This window comes from Carlito syrichta, unplaced genomic scaffold (genome assembly GCF_000164805.1).
Source record: "Carlito syrichta isolate Samal-C Ts95f unplaced genomic scaffold, Tarsius_syrichta-2.0.1 Scaffold314725, whole genome shotgun sequence".
Taxonomy (NCBI): domain Eukaryota; kingdom Metazoa; phylum Chordata; class Mammalia; order Primates; family Tarsiidae; genus Carlito; species Carlito syrichta.
This window is the reverse complement of record NW_007258821.1, coordinates 235,747-261,517: the sequence shown is the minus strand read 5'-3', so window position 1 is coordinate 261,517 and position 25,771 is coordinate 235,747. Positions and strand designations below refer to the sequence as shown.

The 25,771-nt window shown below is 50.0% G+C and overlaps 1 protein-coding gene and 1 pseudogene across 1 annotated transcript; one reads left to right on the top strand and one right to left on the bottom strand.

The window, feature by feature from the left end:
* Positions 1-1,953: 1,953 nt before the first annotated feature.
* On the top strand, positions 1,954-11,867 carry SELENBP1 (selenium binding protein 1). The gene is made up of 12 exons (XM_008071799.2): positions 1,954-2,029; positions 5,269-5,325; positions 5,484-5,596; positions 5,832-6,017; positions 7,258-7,378; positions 9,372-9,554; positions 9,833-10,011; positions 10,353-10,431; positions 10,517-10,638; positions 10,903-10,995; positions 11,145-11,263; positions 11,473-11,867. The coding sequence occupies exons 1-12, from the start codon at positions 2,026-2,028 to the stop codon at positions 11,633-11,635; spliced, it is 1,419 nt and encodes a 472-aa protein (XP_008069990.1). The 5' UTR covers positions 1,954-2,025; the 3' UTR covers positions 11,636-11,867.
* Positions 11,868-24,973: 13,106 nt separating this feature from the next.
* On the bottom strand, positions 24,974-25,384 carry LOC103274339 (annotated as a pseudogene).
* Between the last annotated feature and the right edge of the window lie 387 nt (positions 25,385-25,771).

Here is a 25,771-nt window from a genome sequence, read left to right as displayed (position 1 = left end):
TGACAGCTTTTTTTGGTAGTTAATGATTCAGCAACTTTTGATAGGTTTCTTTCACTTTTAAATCCTGGATGGTAAGCTACCTCAAGCCAAAAAACTGGCAGCAGAAAGGAGGTAGGAGATAAGGAGATGGGACCTCAGGAGGAAGAGGAGGTAGCCGGTGGAGTGGAGGAAGACAGTGTGAGTGCCGGTAGCCAGGAGACCAGGACGCTGGTAAAGACCAGGAAGCAGGCTCCAGAGCCTCCCCCCTTGGGCAGCTGCACACACAAGGCAGCTGATGGCGTACCGGTAAGGACGACAGACACAGGACAGAACCAAAGGGGTTGAGTGGCATTGGGATTAAAAGAAGACACCTGCCTGGGCAGCCACGGAGGGTCTTCCCTGATGGACCCGTGAGCCTCACCGGGGGAACCAGGAGGACAGATGCCCGTTGCACCAAGACCCAGTTTTAACCCCCTCCAATCCTGTTTGGAGACTCTAGCTCTTTCTATGGATCATCTCAAGCCCAAACTTTATCCTTTTTCCAATCCAATAAAAACTTCAGCCCAGAGCTTTCATCTAAGGAGATGAAAGTGGTTTCTGCAGACACAGAAGTTTCCTAGGGGAGTGGGGAGAGGTTTCCCTGGGCAAGTGGCCAGCTGACAGGAGACGGGGGCCATTGTCTTCCAGATGGAAACCAAGCTGGGTGGGTTTCTTTGAGCTCACCCACGTCTAGCCCTTCAAACTCTGGCTTTTCTAGATAAGGGCAGCTCCAAAGGGAGTTAGTGGGATCACACCTCAACCCTGCTTTGGTAGGCATTTGCCTGGAGGTTATGGCATGTCCCTGGAATATTATATCAGCGGGTTCAGCACCCTGGGCAGCCACTAAATCTCCAGTTGGAAGGCTCCCTCACAGATAGAGACCTGGAGAGTTTTTTGCTTTGGCTTTGTTTTTGAGTTGGGGTCTCACTCTGTTGCCCAGGCTGAAGTGCAGTAGCAAGATCATGATGATCATGGCTCAAGGAAGCCTCAACCTCCTAGGCTCAGGCAATTCTTCCACTTCAGCCTCCCAATTAGCTGGGACTATAGGTGTGCACCACCACACCCTGTTAATTTTTTTATTATTTGTAGAGACAAGGTTTCACTATGCTGCCCAGGCTGGTCTCGAACTCCTGGGCTCAAGCAATCTGCCCACCTTGGCCTCCCAAAGTGCTGGGATTGCAGGCGTGAGCCACCATGCCTGGTGACCCTGAAAGTTTTATGACTGGCTACAGGTCACCTCGGGCCAGCAGCACTGTATTGGGCTTGGGCCCCACCACCCAGACCCTGGGAGCTCCAGAGGCACCAGGCAGGGAAATGACAGGGAGGCCCTCTGCTTTCACCTCCTGAGGCTCATAAGGGCACAGAGTGTGATACCAGGCACTGCCAACTGCCTTCCACTTCAAGGTCAAGGGGACCAGGCTGGCTTGGTGGCTCACGCCTGTAAACTCAGCACTTTGGGAGGTGGAGGCAAGATGATTGCCTGAACCCGCAGGTTTGAGACCAACCTGGGCAACGTGGCAATATTTCATCTGTACAATAAACCACAAACTTAGCCGGGCAAGGTGGCGCATGCCTGTAGTTCCAGCTATTTGGAAGGCCAAGGCGGAAGGATTGCCGGAGTCCAGCAGGTCGAGGCTACAGTGGCTGGAAACGTGCCACTGCACTCCAGCCTGGGCGACAGAGTGAGACTTCAACTCAAAAAAAACCAAAAACAAATTCCCACACAGGCACATAAAGGCAGGCGCGCGCACACACACACACACACACACACACACACACACACACACCCCATAATTCAAACACCAATCGCACCAGGCCTCTTGAGCGCACCCTGACCAGCTGCCTGGGCCCTGGACTGCTGCCAGGGTCCTCCTCCTGCCCTGCGCCACCCCAATTGGTTGTATAAATTTCCTCCCTTTTCTCCTTCCCTGACACAGCCGCCTCTGACACCAGCACAGCTCTCCGCCTGGCCTCTGCCTGCTCCTGGCAAACTCGTCAGTTAGCAGCATGGGTAAGCAGGGGGGCTTCCAACCGCACATTGCCTACCCCGGGTCCGCCCCGAATTCGGAGGGTTCCCCCCTCCAGGAAAGAACAGAAAACCCGAGGGAGACCAGCTGCGGGAGGAGCGGTGGACCCTGCCTGGTGGTTCCTCCCCTGTGCGCTCCCTCCCCTCCCCCCCGCTGCATTTCCCAGCTTAGCCAAAGTTTCTGAGGAAGAAGGGCAGAGGGGTTGCTGGGAAGGGTGATCCTGGGCTCCTGCCTGGCTCCATTCAGCAGGGGCTGGGGCCAGGGCGCCTTTCTGCCGATCAGAAACCAGGTGGAGGCTTCGTAGACGATGCCTCTCTGCCCCTGGCCCTCACCTAGGAGAGAGACAATTCTGACTTCAGCACTGGGCCAACTTCTCACGCTAGAGGGTAGGAACCCTAAGCCTGTGGCACCCCCGTCACTCTCCAGCTGCTCCACACAAGGGATCACTTTGGGAGGGAAATCAGGGACCCCCCACTTTCTCACCGGAGACCTGTTTCAGTCTACCCATCCCCTCAGTCCCCAGTCTCCCTACTCCTCCATCTATGGGCTCCTGGACCACGGGCTGAGAAGGGGTCTGTTGGAGAATATTGACGTCCTTGCCCCTTGGAGCGGGCTCTTCCCTGGGCTGGCAGAAACTTCCCAGCCTGGCACGGAAAACCCTACTGAGCTTTCCCTGGGCTCATCTCAAACCAAAGATGCTCAGAGACCTTGCTCGAGATACTTGAGACAGGAGGTATGCCCCAGAAAGAGGACTGACACTTCCTGGGACCTGAGTGGCATGCAGGGAAAAAAAGTGCTAAGAAATGCTGGGGATGGGGGCGGGGGGAACCTGGGGTGGGCAGCCCCTCCTCTGAACCCTCACTTCTCTTTCGTGCCCTCTTTGGCTTTGCAGTGTTTGCATCTCTGTCTTGATGTTTTGGAGTTCTTTTTTTTTTTATTTTTTTTGAGTTGGAGTCTCACTCTGTCACCCAGGCTGGAGGGCAGTGGCCGCTCCCGGCCACCGCAGCTTCGACCTGCTGGGCTCCGGGCGATTCTTCCGTCTCACCCTTCCAGGTAGCCAGAATTACAGGCACGCGCCACCATGCCCGGCTAATTTTTTTGATTTATTGTAGAGATGAGGTCTCGCCTGCCCAAGCGGGTCTCAAACCTGTGGGCTCAGGAAATCCACTCACCTCAGCCTCCCAAAGGCACGGGATTACAGACTGAGCCACTGAGCCAGGCTGTCTTGGAGTTCTTAAATCTCCTTTCTCTTCTGTGTCCAGCAACCTCCACCCAGCACCCCCCGCCCCCATCCTGGGCCAAGTCCTGACATGGTTAGGGTGTGCAGCAGAACAAATCTCCTTAATTCCTTTGAGCTGGACAACTCTCAGTCCCTGCCCCACCTCAACCCTCTCTAGGCAGCAAGTGCTGCTTGCATTCTCTCCTCCAGCACAGCCCTGCCTTACTCATACACTCACCTTCATGAAAGCACTTTTGAATACATTGTTTTATTTGCCCATCTTTATGTAACACTTTTTTTTTTTTTTTTTTTTTGAGTTGGAGTCTCACTCTGTCATCCAGGCTGGAGTGGCATGGTCACGCTCACCACAGCCTTGACCTCCTGGGTTCGGGTGATCCTTCCACCTCAGTCTCTCGAGTAGCTGGGACTAGAGGCATGCACCACTGTGCCCTACTAATTTTTTTATTTGTTGTAGAGATGACAAGTTCTCACTATGTTGCCCAGGCTGGTTTTGAATTCCTGGACTCAAGCAGTCCTCCCGCCTTGGTCTCCCAAAGTGATGGGATTACAGGTGTGAGCCACTGGGCCCAGCCTTGAAAGTTCTTTTGAATACATTGTCTTATTTGACCTTCATATCTACCTAGAGAAGTAAGCAGGATATCATTACTCTCTTTTAGCCACTCAAGGACAGGAAATAGAGTGGATGTCAAACCCAGGACTTGAACCAGGTCTCCAGACTCTAAAATGCTATCACTGCCGCCCAGCTTCCTAAATCACTTGGCGGCTACAAGCGGGGGTCCCAGGCGCCAGTGGAGGCTGTCCTCCAGCTACTCCTGCTCCCCGCTTGCAGCCCAGCTGTGAGAGCAGTGGCCAGACTGGCTAAGGGACAGGGCACAGGTGGTGCCAGGCCTGTGAACTCCACTCTACAATTTCTTTCAGCCCACAGCTTCTGTGTTATTCTTCAGCCCTCCTTCCCCCGCAGGCCCCAAACTGGGGTTCTGGTAGCTGTGAGGTCCCAGCCCTCCTTCACACGGCTGACTTTGATGCTGGGGATTAGTGTGGCCTTTCTTGCCAGATTTCAGGGACACAGAGGGCCGCTCCCTACATCTCTGGGCCTCTGAGTTCTCCAGAGCTGGGTCAAGCACCTTGCTTCACAGATGGAGGAAGTGGGACCCACCCAGGGGTAGAAACTGAGAAACTGGCCTGAGGACCCTGGGTTATGTAATCCTGGCCCTGGCTTGCAGCCTGGGATCAGGACCCAGAGAAGGGAAAAACAGAAAGCATTCCATCCCCTAGTGAAGGAAGCTGAACAGGCACTGCCCCCAGAGAAAGAGAGAGAGAGAGAATGAGAAAAGGAGGCCAGGCAGTGGTGGTTTATAACTGTAATCCCAGCACTGTGGGAGGCAAGAGGATTGCCTGAACTCAGAGGTTTGAGACCAGCCGGAGCAACTTGTAGCTTCAGCTATTTGGAAGGCTGAGGCAGAAGGATCGACTGAGCCCAGCAGATTGAGGCTGTGAGCGGCCACGGTACTCCAGGCTGAGTGACAGAGTGAGACTCTGACTCAAAAGAGAGAGAGGGAGAGACAGAGATGCAAGAAGAGCCAGGGTTCATGGGGCCTCAGCCTGGCAAGCACAGCACTGCACGCTTATTGCATCCTCTTGTTTCCTTCTCATAAAAGCCCCTTATGATATTCTGATTACCCCCTTTACAGAGGACGCAGGATGAGGCTGGGAGGTTAGGTACCTTGCCCAAGATCCAAGCTCTCGTGGCTACACCACACAACCTCTGCGGCACGAGCCCTCCTCCCACCCTCCCTGACCCTGCTGGAGTGTCTGTCCACCAGGCAGAGGCTTCAGGGCTCTGAGGAGACAGAGAGGTCAGGCCAGAGTGATGGGGCTAGAACGTCTGCCCTGGCCAGCCAGGGTGTGTGCCGCAGGATGGAGGGAGGGGGCCTTCACCCTCCAGGGCACAGTCCAGCCAATTGCACCCCATTGTTCCCACAGCAACCAAATGTGGGAAGTGTGGACCCGGCTACCCAACCCCTCTGGAGGCCATGAAAGGTAATTGCCGACTGCCTGAGAGCCAGTGCCCCTCTGACGATTACACAGCTGGTGGGGTTGGGGACCCCAGACCTGGCCTGCACCCTCTGGCACACCCAGCGCTGCCCCCGCCATCCCTTCCCACCCTGCCAGCCCCACTGTCTGCTTCCCACCTACAGGACCCCGGGAGGAGATTGTCTACCTACCCTGTATTTACCGAAACACGGCCACCGAGGCCCCCGATTATCTAGCTACTGTGGATGTTGACCCCAAATCTCCTCAGTATAGCCAGGTGAGGTGGGGCTTGGGCACCAGCGACCTCAAGACCCCTTGTCCAGCCCTGGCCCTGGGCCTGCCCTTCCCCAGCTCCATCCCTCTCGGTCCTCCCTGGGTGTGGTTGTACAGTCTGTTCACTGTACAAGGAAATGCAGCCTGTGCTGCGCGGCCCAACCCCAATGGGTCCAGGGGCGCCTCTCCCAAAAGCAGACAGAGGTGCAGACTGGGTGGGCCCCACTTCCCCGTCCTAGGTCATCCACCGGCTGCCCATGCCCAACATGAAGGACGAGCTGCATCACTCGGGGTGGAACACCTGCAGCAGCTGCTTCGGTGACAGCACCAAGTCCCGCACCAAGCTGGTGCTGCCCAGTCTCATCTCCTCTCGCATCTACGTGGTGGACGTGGGCTCCGAGCCCCGGTGTCCGAAGTTGCACAAGGCACGTCTTCTACCCTGTTGGGCTCAGAGACAAGAAGGCATCTACTGCCCCGGCAGCCTGTAGGCCAGACGCCAGCCCCAACCCAGCTGCCTCCGGTTCTTGTGCTGGATCTGGCTCAGTGGTTAGACCATGGAGGAGACTTTCCCAGGCATACTGGGTTGTCACCATCCAGCACCATGGGCCAGGGCCTCGGAGAAGAGGGAGAGAACCGTTTTTCTCCCACCGAGCTATGAGCTCAGGGCTTCTCTTAAGTGGGAGTTTCCAGTCCTTCCTCTCAACAATTTGTTCAGTGCCCTCCTGATGCCAGCCACTCACTGTGTCGGCTGTTGGTGATACAGCGTTGACACTGGCATTGGCCCAGTCTGGAAGGAGCTTGCAGTGTCACAGGGCTGCAAGTGCCTTCGGGACAGGTGGGGCGGGCGGAGAGTCAGCGCTTTCTGCCTAGTGGGTTATTAGCAATCTCTCTTTCTCTTGCTGCTCTGTAGAGGTCACCAGACTGAACATTTGCCATAGTCCCACAAGGAGAGTTGTTTCCATTTTTGTTTTCGTTTTGTTTTTTGAGTTGGAGTCTCACAGTCACTGCTTGCTCACAGTCACTGCAGCCCCAACTTGCCAGGCTCGGTGATCCTTCCACTTCAGCCTTCCAAGTAGCTGGAACTACAGGTGTATGTCACCATGCCCGGTTAATTTTTTGATTTGCTGTAGAGATGAGGTCTCGTCATGTTGCCCAGGCTGGTCTCAAGCCCATGGACTCAGGCAATCCTCACCTCAGCCTCCCAAAGTGTTGGGATTACGGGCGTGAGCCACTGCACCTGGTTTTTTGCTTTTTTTTTTGGTCAGGGGTCTCACTCTGTTGCCCAAACTGGAGAGCAGTGGCACTATCCCAGCTTTCCATAGCTTTGACTTCCTGGCCTTAGGCAATCCTCCTGCCTCAGCCTCCTGAGAATTGGGACTACTGGGTGGTGGCACACACCACCACGTCCAACTAATTTTTTAATTTTTTTGTGGAGACGAGATCTTGCTACGTTGCCCTCGCTGGTCTTGAACTTCTGGGCTCAAGCAATCCTCCTGCCTCAGTCTCTCAAAGTGCGGAGAGTACAGGCATGAGTCACAATGTCTGTGTTCATGTTTGAAGAGAAAGAGAACAGGGTTAGCAGATAAGATTTAGAAGAGTATGAGGGTCAAGAGTGGGGACTCCTAGCCCTGTAAGATTTTGACTCCATTGCCCATCCCTCTCTAGGTCATCGAGCCCAAGGATATCCATGCCAAGTGTGACCTAGCCTACCTCCACACCAGCCACTGCCTGGCCAGTGGGGAGGTGATGATCAGTTCCCTGGGAGACCCTAAGGGCAATGGCAAAGGTACCTACTGGCACTGTGTGCTGGTGAACACTTCACAGCAATGAGATGTGGGACGCATTTGTTTGTAGGAGGAACAGATCCCAGGGATGGAAAGGCCTCCCAGGGAGAACCAGTTGACTAGGCCCTGTCCGGTATTTAAAATATGAGCAAGTAATGTCAGTTTTGATTCCTTCTACGAAGATGAGCCTTGACTGATGGATTCAGTTCAAAGGTACAGTCAGAACAGTCTGTCATAGGGAATGTGATCACAGACATGGTCCCAGAAAACACATAGCCTTTGTGAATTCATGAGCAAATCTCACAGCCCTGGGATTCTTTTTTTTTAGATTAGAAAATATGGTTTATTTAGAAAGTAAATTAGAGAGAGAAAGAGGAGATTCGCCTCACCAAGGTAGGGGAGGGGGCCAAAGTTTAAGAAAACATGGCCTGGCTACAGCTCAAAGAGCATGTGGCCATTCCATAGCTTAGCAAGGGAATGGCAAATGGCCTGGCAATGGCCTAGTAATGGCCTGGCAGTGGTACCTTGGGACTCTTTTTTTTTTTTTTGAGTTGTAATCTCACTCTGTCGCCCAGGCTGGAGTGCGGTGGCATGCTCATGACCACTGCAGCCTTGACCTGCTGGGCTCAGGTGATCCTTCTACCTCAGCCTTCCAAGTAGCTGGAACTACAGGCACACGCCACCACACCTGGCTAATATTTTGATTTATTGTAAAGATGAGGTCTCGCCAAATTGTCCAGGCTCCCCTCTCATCTCGGCCTCCCGAAGTGCTGGAATTATAAGCATGAGCCACTGGATCCAGTCAGGAATTCTTAATCTTTATGTTTGCTCTCTCATTTATGGTATGATCAGAGCTGACATTTATAAAATATTGGCTGTGTGCCAGGCACAACCTATGAGGCAGGTGCTAGTATGAGCCCTATTTGGGGTATAGATTGGTTAAGTAACTTACCCAAGGTCACACAAGTAATAAGTCACAGAGCTGGAACTCAGACCCACCAAGCTGGCTCCAGAATCTGTCCTAATCACCAGGATTGTCCTACTTCTCACAGAGTCTCAACTATTTGCTCAGAACCCTCCATCCAAGGGCTTGGAGTGGGTCATAAGTTAAGGTCATCCAGCTAAGGTTAACTACACTAGACTCTGATTGCTTTGTCCAAGAGGTGGGAGGAGTGTGACATTTCTAGACTTAACAACACTTAGGAGTCGACATCTGGTTGTATTTGCAAGGATGTAGCAAGTTGTCATAAAATACCCAGCGAGGGAACAACACATTGGGCATTCCTGTTGAACTGCAAGTAAATATAACTTGTATATTCTGCTTTAAAAATGTAGTGCCAGGCATGGTGGCTCACGCCTGTAATCCAGCACTTTGGGAGGCAGAGGCAAGAGGATCGTTTTAGCCCAGGAGTTCGCAACTAGCCTGGACAACATACCAAGACCTAGTCTCTACAAAAAATAAAAAAATTATCTAGGCATGGTGGCAGATACCTATAGTCCCAGCTCCTTGGGAGGCTGAGGTAGGAGGATGGTCTGGACCCAGGAGATAGCCTGGCTATGGTGAGCTCTGATCATGCCACTGCACTCCAGCTTGGGTGACAGAGTGAGACTCCAACTAAAAAAAAAAAAATCTGTAGTGAGCAGAATGGGGCTTAGACTCGGGACCATCCCACTCCAAAAGTTAGGGGGCTAGGTGAGAGAACAGAGTACTGAGTTCCAGAAGATCTCTTGGCTCAAGAGGAGAAAACTTTCTCCTGTGGTCTGGGAGAGAGGTGAAGTTGATGAAAGATAGGGGCACTTAGACTAGAGGTCCTTGCCTCCCTCCCAGCCACCTCTGGGTGGGACCCTTTGGACACCTGAATTTCAGGAGCTGGCCAACCCAGGGGAGAGGGAAGGCAATGGGCTTGGAGCCTCCTGGACTTGTTGGGGGTGCAGCCAGATGGGGGCAGTGTCTCTACTGCCTCTACCTGCTACCCTATTTCCATCTCTACTCAGGGGGTTTTGTGCTGTTGGATGGGGAGACATTCGAGGTGAAAGGGACATGGGAGCGGCCTGGAGGTGCTGCCCGGATGGGCTATGACTTCTGGTACCAACCTCGACACAACGTCATGATCAGCACCGAATGGGCAGCTCCCAATGTCTTACGAGATGGCTTCAACCCTGCTGATGTGGAGGCTGGTGAGAATTCACTCGTGGGCCGGCAGGAGCCTTGAGCCCACACCTACTTGCTTTCTGCTCCATGAACCCCAACCCGTCTCCATCCCTCTGACTTTCCTCATTGGGCCCCAAATTCTTCAGATGATGTTATAGGATGTGTTGCGTGCTAAGACTTGCTCAAGCATCTGTCTGATCCCTCCAACCCATTTTTTAACCTTCTCTCCTGGTTGGGGCCCCGGCCTTTTTCCATGCCCTCCCACCCACCTCTGAGCCCATCCTCTGGCCCACACCCACCCCAGGGCTGTACGGGAGCCACTTACATGTGTGGGACTGGCAGCGCCATGAGATCGTGCAGACGCTGCATCTGAAGGACGGGCTCATTCCCCTGGAGATCCGCTTCCTGCACAACCCCGATGCCGCTCAAGGCTTCGTGGGCTGTGCGCTCAGCTCCACCGTCCAGCGCTTCTTCAAGAATGAGGTGACACGCGCCCCCCGCCCTCCCCTCCCTGCTGTCAGCACCTCGGCCCAGGCTCCACCAGCCCAGGCTTCTCCAGGAACAAGAAACCGACAGCCCATGCCCTGCCTGTCTTCTCTCAGTGCTGGGCCAGTGAACACCTGAACCGTAACTGGCTATATTGATTCATTCATTCAAAAGCTGGAGCAGACAGGATCTCTGCTTTGAGGGGCTTGCATGGTTTAGACCCCAGTGGCAAGAAGGCCTTGTATCTACCCTCTCCCTCTCAGGCCTGGGGAGACCCAGCTCTGAGCCCTAGCCTCCCCTCTCTGCCACCTAGCCTCACCCTCCACTCCCCAATGTAGGGTGGTACTTGGTCAGTGGAGAAGGTGATCCAGGTGCCCCCCAAGAAAGTGAAGGGCTGGATGCTGCCCGAAATGCCAGGTGAGTGCCTGGGGGGTCGGCAGGCTGACTCCTGGCCTGGGAAACAAGGGTCCTTAAAGGTTCTGAACCTGCACTGCGCCCCCAGGCCTGATCACGGACATCCTGCTATCCCTGGATGACCGCTTCCTGTACTTCAGCAACTGGCTGCATGGGGACCTGCGGCAATATGACGTCTCTGACCCACAGAGGCCCCACCTCACCGGGCAGGTGGGATCCCTAGCAGGAGGAACCAGGGAGGAGGAAGGAGAAGAAAGTCTGGGATGGGGGAGAGGGTATGAAGCAGCTGGAGAATAAGAGGTATGGGAAAAACAAAATGTGGGCTAAAGGGTGACGCGGGCCAGGACTACCGGGCCGTGGCCAGGCAGGGGAACACGTCTGAAAGGCGTGAGGGATCCCTGGGAAGCAGGCCGCTCTTCCTGCAATGTCCACACCTCCCTGTTGTCCTCCCTTATCCTCCGCCTCCCCACCCAGCTTTTCCTCGGGGGCAGCATTGTTAAGGGAGGCCCTGTGCAAGTGCTAGAGGACCAGGAGCTCAAATGCCAGCCGGAGCCCCTGGTGGTCAAGGTGAGGCCTCGCCCCCTACTCACTGGACCCTCAGAGCCATGCTTGAGGAATATGGGAGGGGCAGCCCTCTGAGCATGCTTGAGGGCCTGGGGTGCATGCGGTCCCCTCCTAGGGTGTTACCCTGGGGTCTGACCCCTGGTTTTCCCAAGGGGAAACGGGTGGCCGGAGGCCCTCAGATGATCCAGCTTAGCTTAGACGGGAAGCGTCTCTACGTCACCACGTCGCTGTTCAGTGCCTGGGACAAGCAGTTTTATCCTGATCTCATCAGGTGAGAAGCACACTATCTGGGCTCACCTTCCCAGCCCTCCTCCTCTGGAGGGATCATTTGGCTTTCTGAAGAATCCTCAGGGACCCACCTGCACCCCACCATTCAGACCCTGCTCCTTCCTCAGGAACTCACCCCTACACTCGCAAATCTTGGGGGAAGGGGGCAGCCACCTCTGACTGCTTCCTCACCCCCTTTCCCTCTTCCTCCAGGGAAGGTTCTGTGATGCTGCAGATCGATGTCGACACAGTAAAGGGGGGACTCAAGTTGAACCCCAACTTCCTGGTAGACTTTGGGAAGGAGCCCCTGGGCCCAGCCCTGGCTCACGAGCTTCGCTACCCTGGGGGCGACTGCAGCTCTGACATCTGGATCTGAAGCCTGCACTCACCCCTCACACTCCGCAGTCTGAGGCCTCACTTCCTGGGGACCTGGCTTCACTTTGCTCTCTCATGGCACTCGGCCCTGGGCAGCCTGACCCACCAAAGCCAAACCAATTGTTGAAACGTGCTGAGCAGGTATCTCCTTTTACTGACTTGCTTGTTGTTCGCTGTGCTTTTACGAGTTTCTGGAAGCACCAAGAAATAAACTGGTGAACCTATTTCTCAGATCGCCTTGTCTTTGGGGGTAAGGGATCTGTGATCCCTCTTCTGCTGACGCTATGTGTCTTGCATAACTTCCAGAGGGTGATGGTAACTAGTTCACACCAGTGATTCCAACATTATGTGAATGATGACCAAATCTCACTTTTTTTTTAAACTTTTTTTAATTTTTTATTTTTTGAGTTAGAGTCTCACTCTGTCGCCTAGACTGGAGCGCAGTGGCCGCTCCCAGCCACCGCAGCCTCGACCTGCTGGGCTCCGGTGATCCTTCTACCTCAGCCTTCCAAGTAGCTGGAACTACAGGCGTACGCTACCACACCCAGCTAATTTTTGATTTATTGTAGAGATGAGGTCTCGCCAAGTTGCCCAGGTGGGTCTTGAACCCGTGGGCTCAGGCAAGCCACTCACCTCAGCCTCCCAAAGTCACGGGATTATAGGCTGAGCCATCGAGCCTGACTTATTTTTTTAAAGATGTGGGGTACAATTCAGAATTAGGTATACAATGGTCATTGTACAAGTAAAGTTGGGGCCTCACTTTGGTCTCCACTTTGCCTGGTTTAAGATCAGTTACCCTTATTAATGTTGTGTCCCCCTCAACCTCACTGCAGCAGTAGCCTGCTACTGCCAATCCCTTTCTTATAGAATTATGGTAAATGTTCAGGGTCCACTTATGAGTGAGAGCATGTTGTACTCTGTTGTTTCTGTGATAGATCACTGAGTATGATAGACTCTAAATCCATTCAAGCTGCTCCAAATCTCACTTTTTTTTTTGAGTCAGAGTCTCACTCTGTTGCCCAGGCTGGAGTGCAGTGGCATGCTCATGGCCACCACAGCCTTGACTTGCTGGGCTCAGGCAATTCCTCCACCTCAGTCTTCCAAGTAGCTGGAACTACAGGTATGTACTACCATGCCTAGCTTATTTTTTAAATTTATTATAGAGACGAGGTCTCACCAAATTGCCCAAGCTGGTCTCAAACTTCTGAGCTCAGGCAATTCTCTCACCTCAGTCTCCCAAAATGCTGGGATTACAGGCTTGAGCCACTGCACACGGCCTCCAAATCTCACTTTTAGGGCCAGATGGAACATAAAGATTTTGGAGAGGATTATCACAAGGAGACCTAGGGGAAGAGAATAAGATCGGTGTTTCTAAAATTTGGGGTTTTTAAAAATCCTTGTTTTCTTTTAATGTACCTAAAATCTCACCCAACACCCCCGAGTTAATGTAATATGCCCCCTCACCCACAGGAGACCCCCTGGACTTCTGATGAGGATAGTGTAATCTATTTCCACTGCTGGAGAGACTACTGACAGAACACAGGTGTTGGGAGGTTAAGTGTGTCACCTTTTACCTGGAAGACAGGAACATGACCTTGTAGGAGGACTGGGAACACCATTGTGAACCAACCCCACAGGCCAGACCATGCCACTCCTGCCCCTTACCGGGATAGTGTTTTAGAACCTTATCCAAACTTGACTGTCTCCTTTCCCTGTTAGGTCCCCCCCAAAAAAAAAAAAAATTTTTTTTTTTTACTTGGAGTCTCACTCTGTCACCCAGGCTGGAGTGCAGTCGCATGCTCACAATCACCACAGACTCGACCTGCTTGGGCTCAGGAGATCCTTCTGCCTCAGCCTTCCAAGTAGCTGGAACTACAGACACGTGCCACCACACCCGACTAAATTTTTTATTTATTGTAGAAATGACGTCTTACCAAGTTGCCCAGGCTGATCTCGAACCCATGGGCTCAGGCAATCCTCTCCCTTGGTCTCCCAAAGTACTGAGATTATACGTATGAGCCACCATGCCCAGCCAGGTCTTCAATTCTTTATAAAAGAAATTTGAGAGCTGGGCTCGGTGGCTCAGCCTGTAATCTCGCGCCTTGGGAGGCTGAGGTGAGTGAATTGCCTGAGCCCATGGGTTCGAGACCCGCCTGGGCAACTTGGTGAGACCTCATCTCTACAATAAATCAAAAATTAGTCGGGTATGGTAGCGCGTGCCTGTAGTTCCAGCTACTTGGAAGGCTGAGGCGGAAGGATTGCCGGAGCCCAGCCGGTTGAGGCTGCAGTGGCCGGGAGCGGTCACTGCATTCCAGTCTGGGCGACAGAGTGAGACTCCAACTCAAAAAAAAAAAAAAAAAGAAAGAAAAGAAAAGAAATTTGAGGCCAGGCACAGTGGCTCATGCCTGTAATCCCAGTACTTTGGGAGGCCGAGGCAGGAGGATGGCTTGAGCCCAGGAATTTGAGGCTGCGGAGAGCTATGATTGTATCACTGCACTCCAACCTGGGCAACAGAGTGAGACCCTGACTCAAAACAAAAACAAGCAAAAAAGGAATCCGATGGAAGTTTCAGGACCCTTAGAGACAGCAACCAAGAGGTAATTCTATTGACTCCTTTATTCTCAACCCCAAACAATATTAAGCCACGTTCAAGTATTGACCTATATTCCTTTCCATCTTTTGCAAAGGTGTCTTTGTTTAAGGACCCCTGGAATGCACCCTGCTTTCCCTCCCTTTGAGGTACTTAAACAGGATCCCTGAAACATCTACCTCAACTGGGGTCCGGTTTGTCCCCCCTGCCTTACCTGCCATCTGCACCAAGTTATCTTGTCCTCTGGAAAGCCTTCCCTGACCTCCAGGCCAGGGGCCCTTCTTGATGCCCACGAAGCTTCCTGCACAGAACCCCCTTATGAACACGTGCCTCTTTAAGTTGAAACTCCCACCAGACGTGGTGGCTCATGCCTATAATCTCGGCACTTTGGGAGGTGGAGGCAAGAGGACTGCCTGAGTCCAAGAGTTTGAGTCCAGCCTGGGCAACTTGGGGAGACCTTGGCTCTACAGCAAATCTAAAAATTAGCTGGGAGTGGTGTGCATGCCTGTGGTTCCAGCTACTTGGAAGGCTGAGGCATAAGGATCACCTGAGCCCAGCAGGTCAAGGTGCAGTGGCCGTGAGCATACCACGGCACTCCAGCCTTGGTGACAGAGTGAGATTCCTACTCAAAAAAAAAAAAAAGAAACTCCCTGTTAATTCCCAGCACCTAGCTTAGATGTTGGCACTCACTTGCTATAGTGAATAATGAACGTGATGGAAGTGCTGGCAATGAAGAGGAGTTGGAGGGAACCTTGAGATCTACTGGGTTTTTACCAGAAGTTTGCCACCAAGTCTCTGCTCTGTCCTCTTCAATAACCAAACTTCTTTAGAATGAGAAAGGATGATATAGTTCTATGTCACTTCTACATTGTCCTAAAAGTTTAAAATTCTATTCAACAAGATGAGCCTTGAGCACTTATCATACCAGAAAAAAAGAAAACTATTGAAAACAACTAAAGGCTGAGCACAGTGGCCCAGCACTTTGGGAGGGCGAGGTGAGAGGACTGCCTGAGCCTAGGGGTTTGAGACCAGCTTGGGCAACTTGGCAATACTGCATTGCTACAATAAATCAAAAAAATTAGCTGGGCATGGTGGTGCATGCATGTAGTTCCAGCTACTTGGAAGGCTGAAGTGGAAGGATCGCCTGACTCCAGCAGGTTGAGGCTGCGGTGGGCATGAACATGCCATTGCACTCCAGCCTGGGCAACAGAGTGAGATACCAACTCAAAAAAGAAAGAAAGAAAGAAAACAACCAGAAGTGTGTCTAAAGGACATATGACATATCTGACCAAAGATCTGTATCTAGAATGTATTACAAACTCTCAAAAATCAACAGTAAAAAACAAAACATGGTGGCTCACGCCTGTGATCACAGCACTTCAGGAGGCGTAGGTGAGAGGATTACCTGAGACCAGGGATTTAAGACCAGTCTGGGCAACTTGGCAAGACCTTGTCTCTACAATAAATCAAAAAATTAGCCAGGTGTGGTGGTATGCACCTGTGATTCAGCTACTTGGAAGGCTGAGGTGGAAGGATCACCTGAGACCAGCAGGTCGAGGCTGCAGTGGCCTTGAGCGTGCCACTGCACTCCAGCCTGGGTGACAGAGTGATACTCCAACTCAAAAAAAAAAACCCTCACAAAAACAAAAAAACAAACACTCCAATTAGAAAATGGGCAAAAGTCAGGAGTTCAAGGTTGCAGTGAGCTGTGATTGCATCACTGCACTCCAATCTGGGCAACAGAGTGAGAGACTTTACCCCACCTCCCAAAAAAAGAAAATAGGCAAATGACATGAACATTTTACTGAAGAGGTAAATTAGCACATGAAAAGATGGTCAACATGATTAGCCACTAAAAAAAATGCAAGTTAAAACCACAATGTGGGCCGGGCTCTGTGGCTCAGCCTGTAATCCTAGCACTTTTGAGGCCTACGTGAGTGGATTGCTTGAGCCCGAGGGTTCGAGACCCGCCTGGGCAACTTGGTGAGACCTCATCTCTACAATAAATCAAAAATTAGCCGGGCGTGGTAGTGCACACCTGTAGTTCCAGCTACTTGGAAGGCTGAGGTGGAAGGATTGCCAGAGCCCAGCAGGTCGAGGCTGAGGTGGCCAGGAGTGTGCCACTGCACTTCAGCCTGGGTGACTGAGTGAGACTCTGGCTCAAAAATAAATAAATAAAATAAATAAATAAAAAGTAACACAGGTGTCAACTGGAAGGAGCATCCACTGGCTGAAGATGGAACAATATGAATATCAAAAGAACAATAACTGAAATGGATTAAAATACACCAAATATGTTAAAATCCAGAAGCTCATGACAAACACGCACATAAAACCCTAATTGGTCATTTTTAGAAGATGCTAGGATCTCATCTCATTATTCTGAAAACTAAAACATAAAGGGAAAGAATCAAGTATTCATTTTGTTTTTTCCTCAGGAACTTGCCTCAGCATAATGAATAGCTGATGAGGAAAAATTCTTTATAGAATTCCAAGTGGAAAACTCAGAAATAATAATAGAATTCGAATAGCACCAATTTGTAACCTCTAACGACAAAGACGTCTAGCTGACTGCTAAAACTATTTTTTTTCTTTTTTTGAGTTGGAATCTCACTCCATTGACCAGGCGGGAGTGCAGTGGCACACATACTCACGGCCACCCCAGCGTCAGCCTGCCGGCCTCCGGTGATCCTTCAGCCTCAGCCTTCCGAGTAGCCAGAACTCCAGGCGTGCGCTACCACACCCAGCTAATTTTTGACTTATTGTAGAGACAAGGTCTCGCCAAGTTGCCCGGGATGGCCTCAAACCCGCGAGCTCAGGTAATCCTTTCGCCTCGGCCTCCCAAAGTGCTGGGATTACAGGCTGAGCCACCAAGCCAGGCCACGATAAAACTATTAAATGAGAGATTGTTGTGCTCGCTTCAGCAGCACATGGACTAAAACTGGAACATACAGAGAAGATTAGCATGGCCCCTGCGCAGGAATGACATGCAAATTCATGAAGCGTTCCATTTAAAAAAGAAAGAAAGAAAGATTGTGATGGAATCTGTAGATTGGGCTGACAAAATCAGAACCCACTAATCAATCTCTACATCACAATAGGAGACACAAGCAGACATTACATGCTTCCTATTATGATGCAATGAGTACAAAGCACCACCTATGAAGTATTCGCATCAAAAAACCAAAGTGACTCTGATCAAGCCTCTAGAGCTTACATCAGTTTATAGAAAATACAGAAAACAGAAAAACCAGTTTAAAAACACTATCTGGATAGTCTTGGCGACAGAGTGAGACTCCAACTCATAAAATAAAATTAAAATTAAATAAAATAAAATAAAAATAAATAAATAAAAACACTATAAAGATTCAATAATAAAAATCCAGAATTTTGGAAATTTGGTAGAGCAAATGACCTGTTTCCTCAACAAATAAACTGAGAGACAGAGTACAGATTAGAAATAACTAAGAATCCCGCGCTTTGGGATGTTGAGGTGAGTGGATTGCCTGAGCCCGTGGATTCGAGATCCACCTGGGAAACTTGGCAAGACCTCATCTCTACAATAAATCAAAAAATTAGCCAAGTGTGGTAGCGCACACCTGTAGTTCCAGCTACTTGGAAGGCTGAGGCGGAAGGATTGCCAGAGCCCAGCAGGTCAAGACTGTGGTGGCCGGGAGCGGCCACTGCACTCCAGTCTGGGCAACAGAGTGAGACTCCAACTCAAAAAAATAAAAAGAAATAACTAAGAAACACATTAACAAAAACCAAATACAATACACTGTGTAGCCTTTGTTGATTCTGATTTAAACCTATTAACAGAAAAATACATTGTTTGAGAAAACTAGAGAAATGTGAACACTGACTGGACGTTTAATGATACTGAGAAATTATTTTATTTTTATTTTTTAGAGACAGGGTCTTGCTCTGTCACCCAAGCTGGGGTGTAGTGACGTGATCATAGCTCATTGCAGCCTTGAACTCCTGGGCTCAATTGATTCTCCCACCTCAGTCTCCTGAACAGCTGGGACTCCAGGCATGTGCCACTATTTCCAGATATATATTTTTTTTTTTTTTTGAGATGGGGTCTGGCTATGCTGCCCAGGCTGGTCTGGAACTCCTGGCCTCTATTAATCCTCCTATCTTGACCTCCCAGTGAGCCACCATATCTGGTTAAATAATAAGCTTTAATTTTTTAGGTATGATAATGGCTTTGGACTTGTTAAAAGAGAATTTATTTTTTTTTTGAGTTGGAGTCTCACTCTGTCGCCCAGACTGGAGTGCAGTGGCCGCTCCCGGCCACCGCAGCCTCGACCTTCTGGGCTCCAGTGATCCTTCTGCCTCAGTCTTCCAAGTAGCTGGAAATACAGACGCACACTACCATACCTGGCTAATTTTTGAAAATTTATTTATTGTAGAGATGAGGTCTTGCCAAGTTGCCCAGGCGGGTCTCAACCCGCAGGCTCAGGCAATCCACTCATCTCAGCTTCCCAAGGCGCGGGATTACAGGTTGAGCCATCGAGCCTGGCTAAAAGAGAGTATTTTAAAATCATACCTAGGCTGGGTGCGGTGGCTCAAGCCTGTAATCCCCGTACTTTGGGAGGCAGAGGTGAGAGGACTGCCTGAGCCCAGGGGTTCTAGACCAGCCTGAGCAAGCTGGCAAGACCTCGTGTCTACAATAAATAAAAAACTTAGCTGGATGTGGTAGCACGCGCCTGTAGTTCCAGTTACTTGGAAGGCAGAGGCAGAAGAATCGCCTGAGCCCTGCAGGTAGAGGCTGCAGTAGCTGTGAGTGTGCCAATGCACTCCAGCCTGGGTGACACTGAGACTCCCAACTCAAAAAACAAACAAACAAAAACAAACAAAAAACAAGGTATCAGACACTGATAACTATGACAGTAGGATGATAGGTATGTGTACACAGAGGTTTGTCATATTCTTCCTTCTCCTCCCGTATGTTTGAAAATTTTCCATAGATATTAGCTGCTCTTAACACAAAAACAAAAAAATGGGTAAACATCAAGCCGAGAGTGGTAGCTCATGCTGTAATCTCAGCACTTTGGGAGGTGGAGGCAAGAGGAATGCCTGAAGCCACGGGTTCGAGACCAGCCTGGGCAGTATGGCAAGACCTCGTCTCTACAATAAACCAAAAAATTAGCCAGGCATGGTGGCTTTTGCCTGTAGTTCCAATTACTTGGAAGGCTGAAGTGGAAGTATCACCTGGACCCAGCAGTTCAAGGCTGCAGTGGCTGTGAGTGTGCCACTGCACTCCAGCCTGGGTAACAGAGATTCTGACTCAGAAAAAAAAGGGTAACCATCTGAGATGATGTATATGTTAATTTGCTTCACTATGGTAATATCATGTAATAAATAAAATTAATTTTTAAAAATACATTTTTCCATATTAAAACTCAAAGTAAGACTGGGCATGGTGGCTTATGCCTGCAATCTCAGCACACTGGGAGATCAAGAAGGGAGGATCACTTGAGGTCAGGAGTTCCAGACCAGCCTAGGCAACATAACCAGATCCCATCTCTACAAAATATATATATATTTTTTGAGTTGGAGTCTAACTCTGTCACTCAGACTGGAGTGCAGTGGCATGCTCCCGGACACCACAGCCTTGATTTGCTGGGCTCTAGCGATCCTTCTGCCTCAGCCTTCCAAGTAGCCAGAACTATAGGCGTGCGCTACCATGCCTGGCTAATTTTTGATTCATTGTAGAGATGAGGTCTCACCAAGTTGCTTGGGTGGGTCTCGAACCATCGGGCTCAGGCAAGCCACCCACTTTGGTCTCCCAAAGTGCTGGGATTACAGGCTGAGCCATTAAGCCTGGCCTACGAAAAATTTTTAAAAATTAGCAAAGCATGGTGGTACACACCTATACTCCCAGCTACTTGGGAGGTTGAGGCAGGAGGATCACTTGTACCCAAGAAGTTGAGGCTGCAGTTAGCACTCCAGCCTGGGTGAAGTGCAGTGGATCAAAAAACAAAAATAAATAAAATAAAAACAAAGAAACCCAGCACTTTAAATAAAAACCCTATTCTTCTTAACCCTGATCCTGGCCTTCTTTCATTATGTCTGATCCTGTATCAGCCATCTTTGTAATCCCTACTGTACCCACCCTGGCACCTTCTCTCCTGCACTCACAGAGATTCCACCTCACATCCAGCACCGGGCAAAATGAGCAGGAACAGCAAAGATGAATGTGCCATGGGAAAAGTCTAGCACGTCATCTAGGATCCCTGCCAGCACCATGGCCAGCTCCGCACATTGGCCTATGAGACCTTGTGGAAGATTCTAGAGAGTCTGCTGAGCTCAGAGCCTCCCAGAAGAGCTGTAGGCAAGGTCCACCCGGACAAAGGACATGAGAGAGTGTCGGGAGATGTTCACCCTGTCGTTAGTCCTTCGAGTGTGATCAGCCCTCTCACACACTGTGATCCAGGAAGCCTTTCAAGACAGAGTCAGGCAATGAATACTCATCTCAGGGAACAGCGAGGTCCTCCTTCTTTTTGGGTTCCAGCATCCTCTCCTCCCTACTTGCATCTTCCAAGTGTCTGACCACCTGGCTCCATGCTCTAAATACCCGTTCCTGGCCATCTTCCGGCATGCTCTTAGGAGTCCCTTCCCTGACTGATTTTGATGCCCAGCAGAGATGAGGTCTCTGCTCTCTATACTACCCGACCTAGAGGATATATAACAATATAGTATTAACTGGAAAAAAGTAATTTGTAGAGTTATGTGTATAATAGAATAGTATAATACCAATTTTTAAGAATAAATTCAACCACAATAGCAACAAAAACCTCTATTTAGGTATGCATGTGTTTGCAAGGACATGGAAATGAGTATGAAAGGAAGGATACGCCGGGCTCGGTGGCTCAGCCTGTAATCCCGCATCTTTGGGAGGCTGAGGTAAGTGCATTGCCTGAGCCCGCAGGTTCGAGACCTGCCTGGGCAGCGAGACCTCATCTCTACAATAAATCAAAAAATCAACTGGGCGTGGTAGCGCATGCCTGTAATTCCGGCTATTTGGAAGGCTGAGGCGGAAGGATCACCGGAGCCCAGCAGGTCAAGGCTGTGGTGGCCGGGAGCGGCCACTGCACTCCAGTCTGGGCAACAGAGTGAGACTCCAACTCAAAAAAAAAAAAAAAAAGAAAGGAAGGATACTTAACAGAACATGTTACCTCAAAGAGGTGAAGATTTTTTTACAATACTTGACAAGATGGCCGGGTACAGTTGCTCACACCTATAAACCTGTTTTGGAAGCCAAGGTGGAAGAATTACTTGAGGCCAGGAGTTTGAGACCAGCCTGGGCAACATAGCGAGATCCCATCTCTACAAAAACAAAAAATTCTGAGGAGCTATTTCTGGAATAGCAAAATGAATTGGGAAATGCAAATGTATAGTGTTCCAGTCATCTAGTGCTGTGTAACAAATCACCCCAACACTTAGTGGCTTAAAGCAATGACACTATTTTTGTTCACAGACCTGTAGTTTGGACAGGGCTCTAAGGGAACAGCTTGTCTCTGCCCATTGTCAGCTGGGGCAGCTTAAGGGTGGAGGAGTCATCTGATGGCTCACTGTCATGCTGCTGTCACTTGGAACCCCAGCTGGGGCTATGGCCAGAACACCTACCCATGGCCTTTTTATATGGCTGTCTGGCTCCCTCACAACATGATGGCCAGGTCCCAAGGGTGAGTGTCCTGAGAGAGAGAGAGAGAGAACAAAGAGTAAGGTGTATCACCAATTCAAACCTATACCCAGAGGTCACACAGCATCACTTCTACCACATTCTAGTGATTGGAGGCAGAGACAAAGGCCTTCCCAGGTTCACGGGAACAGGGACTAGACTCTACTTCTTGATGGGGAAGTGGCAGGTTCTGAAATTGTGTATGGAACCAGAAATGTTGTGGCCATGTTTGAACAATACAATCTTCCATATATAAGAATAACTTTTTTTTTTGAGTCTCACTCTGTCACCCAAGCTGGAGTGAAGTGGCATGCTCACGGCCACTGCAGCCTCAACCTGAACTCAGGCCTTCCACTGCAGCCTTCCAAGTAGCTGGAAATACAGGAATGCGTCACCATGCCTGACTAATTTTTTTTCTTGATTTATTGTAGAGATGAGGTCTCACCAAGTTGCCCAGGCTGGTCTCGAACCCCTGGGCTCAGGCAAACTCACCTTGGCCTCCCAAAGTGCTGGGATTATAAGTGTGAGCAACCACGCCTGGGGCCAAAAAATACTTTATAATTACAATAACTAAACTAGTGTGCTATGGGTATAAAAATATCAAATAGAATGAAAAACAAAAAATAAGGTCCAGAAACATACCCAACTATACAAGGGCACTTAGCATATGATAGAAGCATATGACAAAACTGTAAAAGGAAACCAGTTATAAGAAGAAGAAAATGATAACATATATTGAAATGACTGGTCATTCATTTGGGAAACAAATTAAATGAGATGCTATGGAAGGCATTACTGACTGGCAGCTGAATAACCATTCCCAAACCTCTTTTCCCTTGCCCACCGTCAGTAATGTCTATCTCTAATTTTATGGTAATAATATGACTGCTAGCCGGGCTCGGTGGGTCAGCCTGTAATCCCGCGCCTTTGGGAGGCTGAGTTGAGTGGATTGCCTGAGCCTGTGGGTGCGAGACCCACCTGGGCAGCGAGACCTCATCTCTACAATAAACCAAAAAATCAGCCGGGCATGGTAGCACATGCCTGTAATTCCGGCTACTCGGAAGGCTGAGGCGGAAGGATCGCCGGAGCCCAGCAGGTCGAGGCTGCGGTGGCCGGGGGTGGCCGGGAGCGGCCACTGCACTCCAGTCTGTGCGACAGAGTGAGACTCCAACTCAAAAAAAAAAAAAAATTAATTGATATGACTGCTTTTTAAGACTTAGTTTCTTTTTTCTTTTTTACCACATATATTTATCCATAAACAATATATTGTTCAGTTTTGCTTGACATTATTTATAAGCTGCTTGGCACTGTACTATGTTTTCTTCTTCTGTTTTTGTTCTTTCAGTTTCTGAAGTTCAAGCATATGGTTGTGTGCAGTGATTGCTCATTCATTTCCACTCTCTATGACATTGCATCATATGAATATATTACCACTTGTCATTCTACTGTTGACAGACATGGGACAGTTTCCAGTTTTTGCTAATGCAAGCAGTGAGGCCATAAACTCTTCTGCCTGTGTCTTTAGCATATATCTGGGAATGGGGATTGCTGAGATATTATGCATATACTGAGATGTTTACATATTCAGCCTCACCAAGTAAGAGCAAACTATTTTCCAAAATGGTTATACCAGATTACACACCCACAGCAGTGGATGAAAGCTCCTGTGGATCCATATGCTTAACATATCCTTAACATTACCAAGTTTTTAAATTTTTGCCAATTTGTGTGGTTTTGGGGGGCTTTTTTTTCTTTTTTTTTTCTCTTTTAATTTTGAAATTGTAGGGTACAATTCAGGGTTAGGTATACAAATGTTCCTTGTGCAGGTACCTGTTTTTTTTGTTTTTCAAAGGTTTCAGGTCTTGTTCTAAGGTCAAAGTGTCTCATTTTCTTCTGTAATACGGCTTGACTCCAAGATCAATTAGACAATAACAACCGATGGCTCAAAACAGGACCTGTAACTTCCAAATTCTCCATAACCTCAACAATCTTCTCCAACGCAACAGAAAATGGTCCGAGGTCCCCTATGCTCAAGCCTTCCTCTATCCCCAATCCAAGCCATCTCTTTGTCAAGCCTGTAACCCCTTCCAAATTCTTCTATTAAAAATCCCTAAACTCAGCCGGGCACGGTGGCTCAGCCTGTAATCCTGTGCTTTGGGAGACTGAGGTGAGTGGACTGCCTGAGCCCGTGGGTTCAAGATCCGCCTGGGCAACTTGGCGAGACCTCATCTCTACAATAAATCAAAAAATTAGCCAGGCGTGGTAGCGTGCACCTGTAGTTCCAGCTACTTGCAAGGCTGAGGTGGAAGGATCGCCGGAGCCCAGCAGGTTGAGGCTGCGGTGGCCGGGAGCAGCCACTGCACTCCAGTCTGGGGGACAGAGTGAGACTCCAACTCAAAAAAAAAAAGAAAAAAAACCCTAAACTCTACTCCCCCTACCTCACCACCATCTTCCGCTTCTGCACCTCCCCATTCACAGCCTCCTCCTTCCTTTCCTTCTCCCCCTCACACTCGCTCTCTGACCCAGCATCCTCCATTCCCCAGTTGCCCCCAAAGTCCCGCTCTCGTCTTTCCTCTCAGGGAGCTTGCAGGAACAGAGGGCAAAGAAAGGGTCCATATTCCTTTCTCCCTGGGCAACTCTCTCAAATTGAGAAACAACTGGGTTCCTTTACCTCTAACCTGGCTACCTACTGTAAAGAATTACTCCACATCACCCAGTCCTATGATATCACCTGGCATGACCTGTATGTCATTCTTTCTCCTCTTCCTTTTCCCTGAAGAAGAGGGAATGCATCTGGGTAGCAGCTCATCCGTGCCCACACCCTCCATCAGCAAGACCCAGCCCATAATCCCATAGGCACCAAGGCAGAGGCCCCCCCCCACGCACAGAGATCTCCTGGGATTACCAAATTAACTTCCCAGATAGAGAGAAAATGAACCACATGATAACCTGCCTATTGGCTGGAATGGACAAGGTGGCTCTAAAAGTAGTTATTTATGTAAAAATCAAAGAAATTACTTTGGGGGGGAGACTGGGCAGGCGTGTCTTTATTGGCACGACTACTTGAGTGGGATGACATGGGAGGAGTGGGTGGCACTGATGCCAGGCTGGCTGAGCTTTACAGGCTTGTAGGTGATGGAGAACTTGCCCAGGTAATGGCTGATCAACTCCGGCTTGATCTCCAGCTGGCTGAAGGTCTTGCCGTTGTACACACTCACCACACTGTCCACCATCTCGGGCAGAGTGATCATGTCACGCAGGTGTGTCTTCACCACCTCGGGCTTCTCCATGAGGGGGGCACCTCCTTCTTGGCCTTGCGCAGCTGTTTAAGCAATGAGTGCTGCAGCCGCCGTGCGCTGTACAGCTGCATGAGCTGCTAATAGGGCATTGTCCAGCAGCCGGTCCAGGTTCACACCGCGGTAGATGAACTTGCGGAAGGTCCTCTTCTTCTTCTACTCCACTTCAGCCATCTTGTTGGCTCCTCGGAAAGGGTTCTCCCGCTTTTCTTTTTTTATTTTTCTTTTTTTTTTGAGTTGGAGTCTCACTCGGTCGCCCAGACTGGAGTGCAGTGGCCACTCCCGGCCACCGCAGACTTGACCTGCTGGGCTCCGGCGATCCTTCCGCCTCAGCCTTCCAAGTAGCCGGAATTACAGGTGCGTGCTACCATGCCCGGCTGATTTTTTGATTTATTGTAGAGATGAGGTATTGCTGCCCAGGCAGGTCTCGAACCCGCGGGCTCCGGCAATCTACTCACCTCAGCCTCCCAAAGGCGCGGGATTACAGGCTGAGCCACTGAGCCCAGCTTCTCCCGCTTTTCAAAGGCCATGCTTAAGTACACCACCTTCACCCCAGACTCT

Coding starts and splice junctions, on each gene's coding strand:
- SELENBP1 (XM_008071799.2), top strand. Junction 7,379..9,371: donor CCCTAAGGGCAATGGCAAAG/GTACCTACTGGC, acceptor ATCTCTACTCAG/GGGGTTTTGTGCTGTTGGAT. Junction 10,432..10,516: donor GATGCTGCCCGAAATGCCAG/GTGAGTGCCTGG, acceptor CTGCGCCCCCAG/GCCTGATCACGGACATCCTG.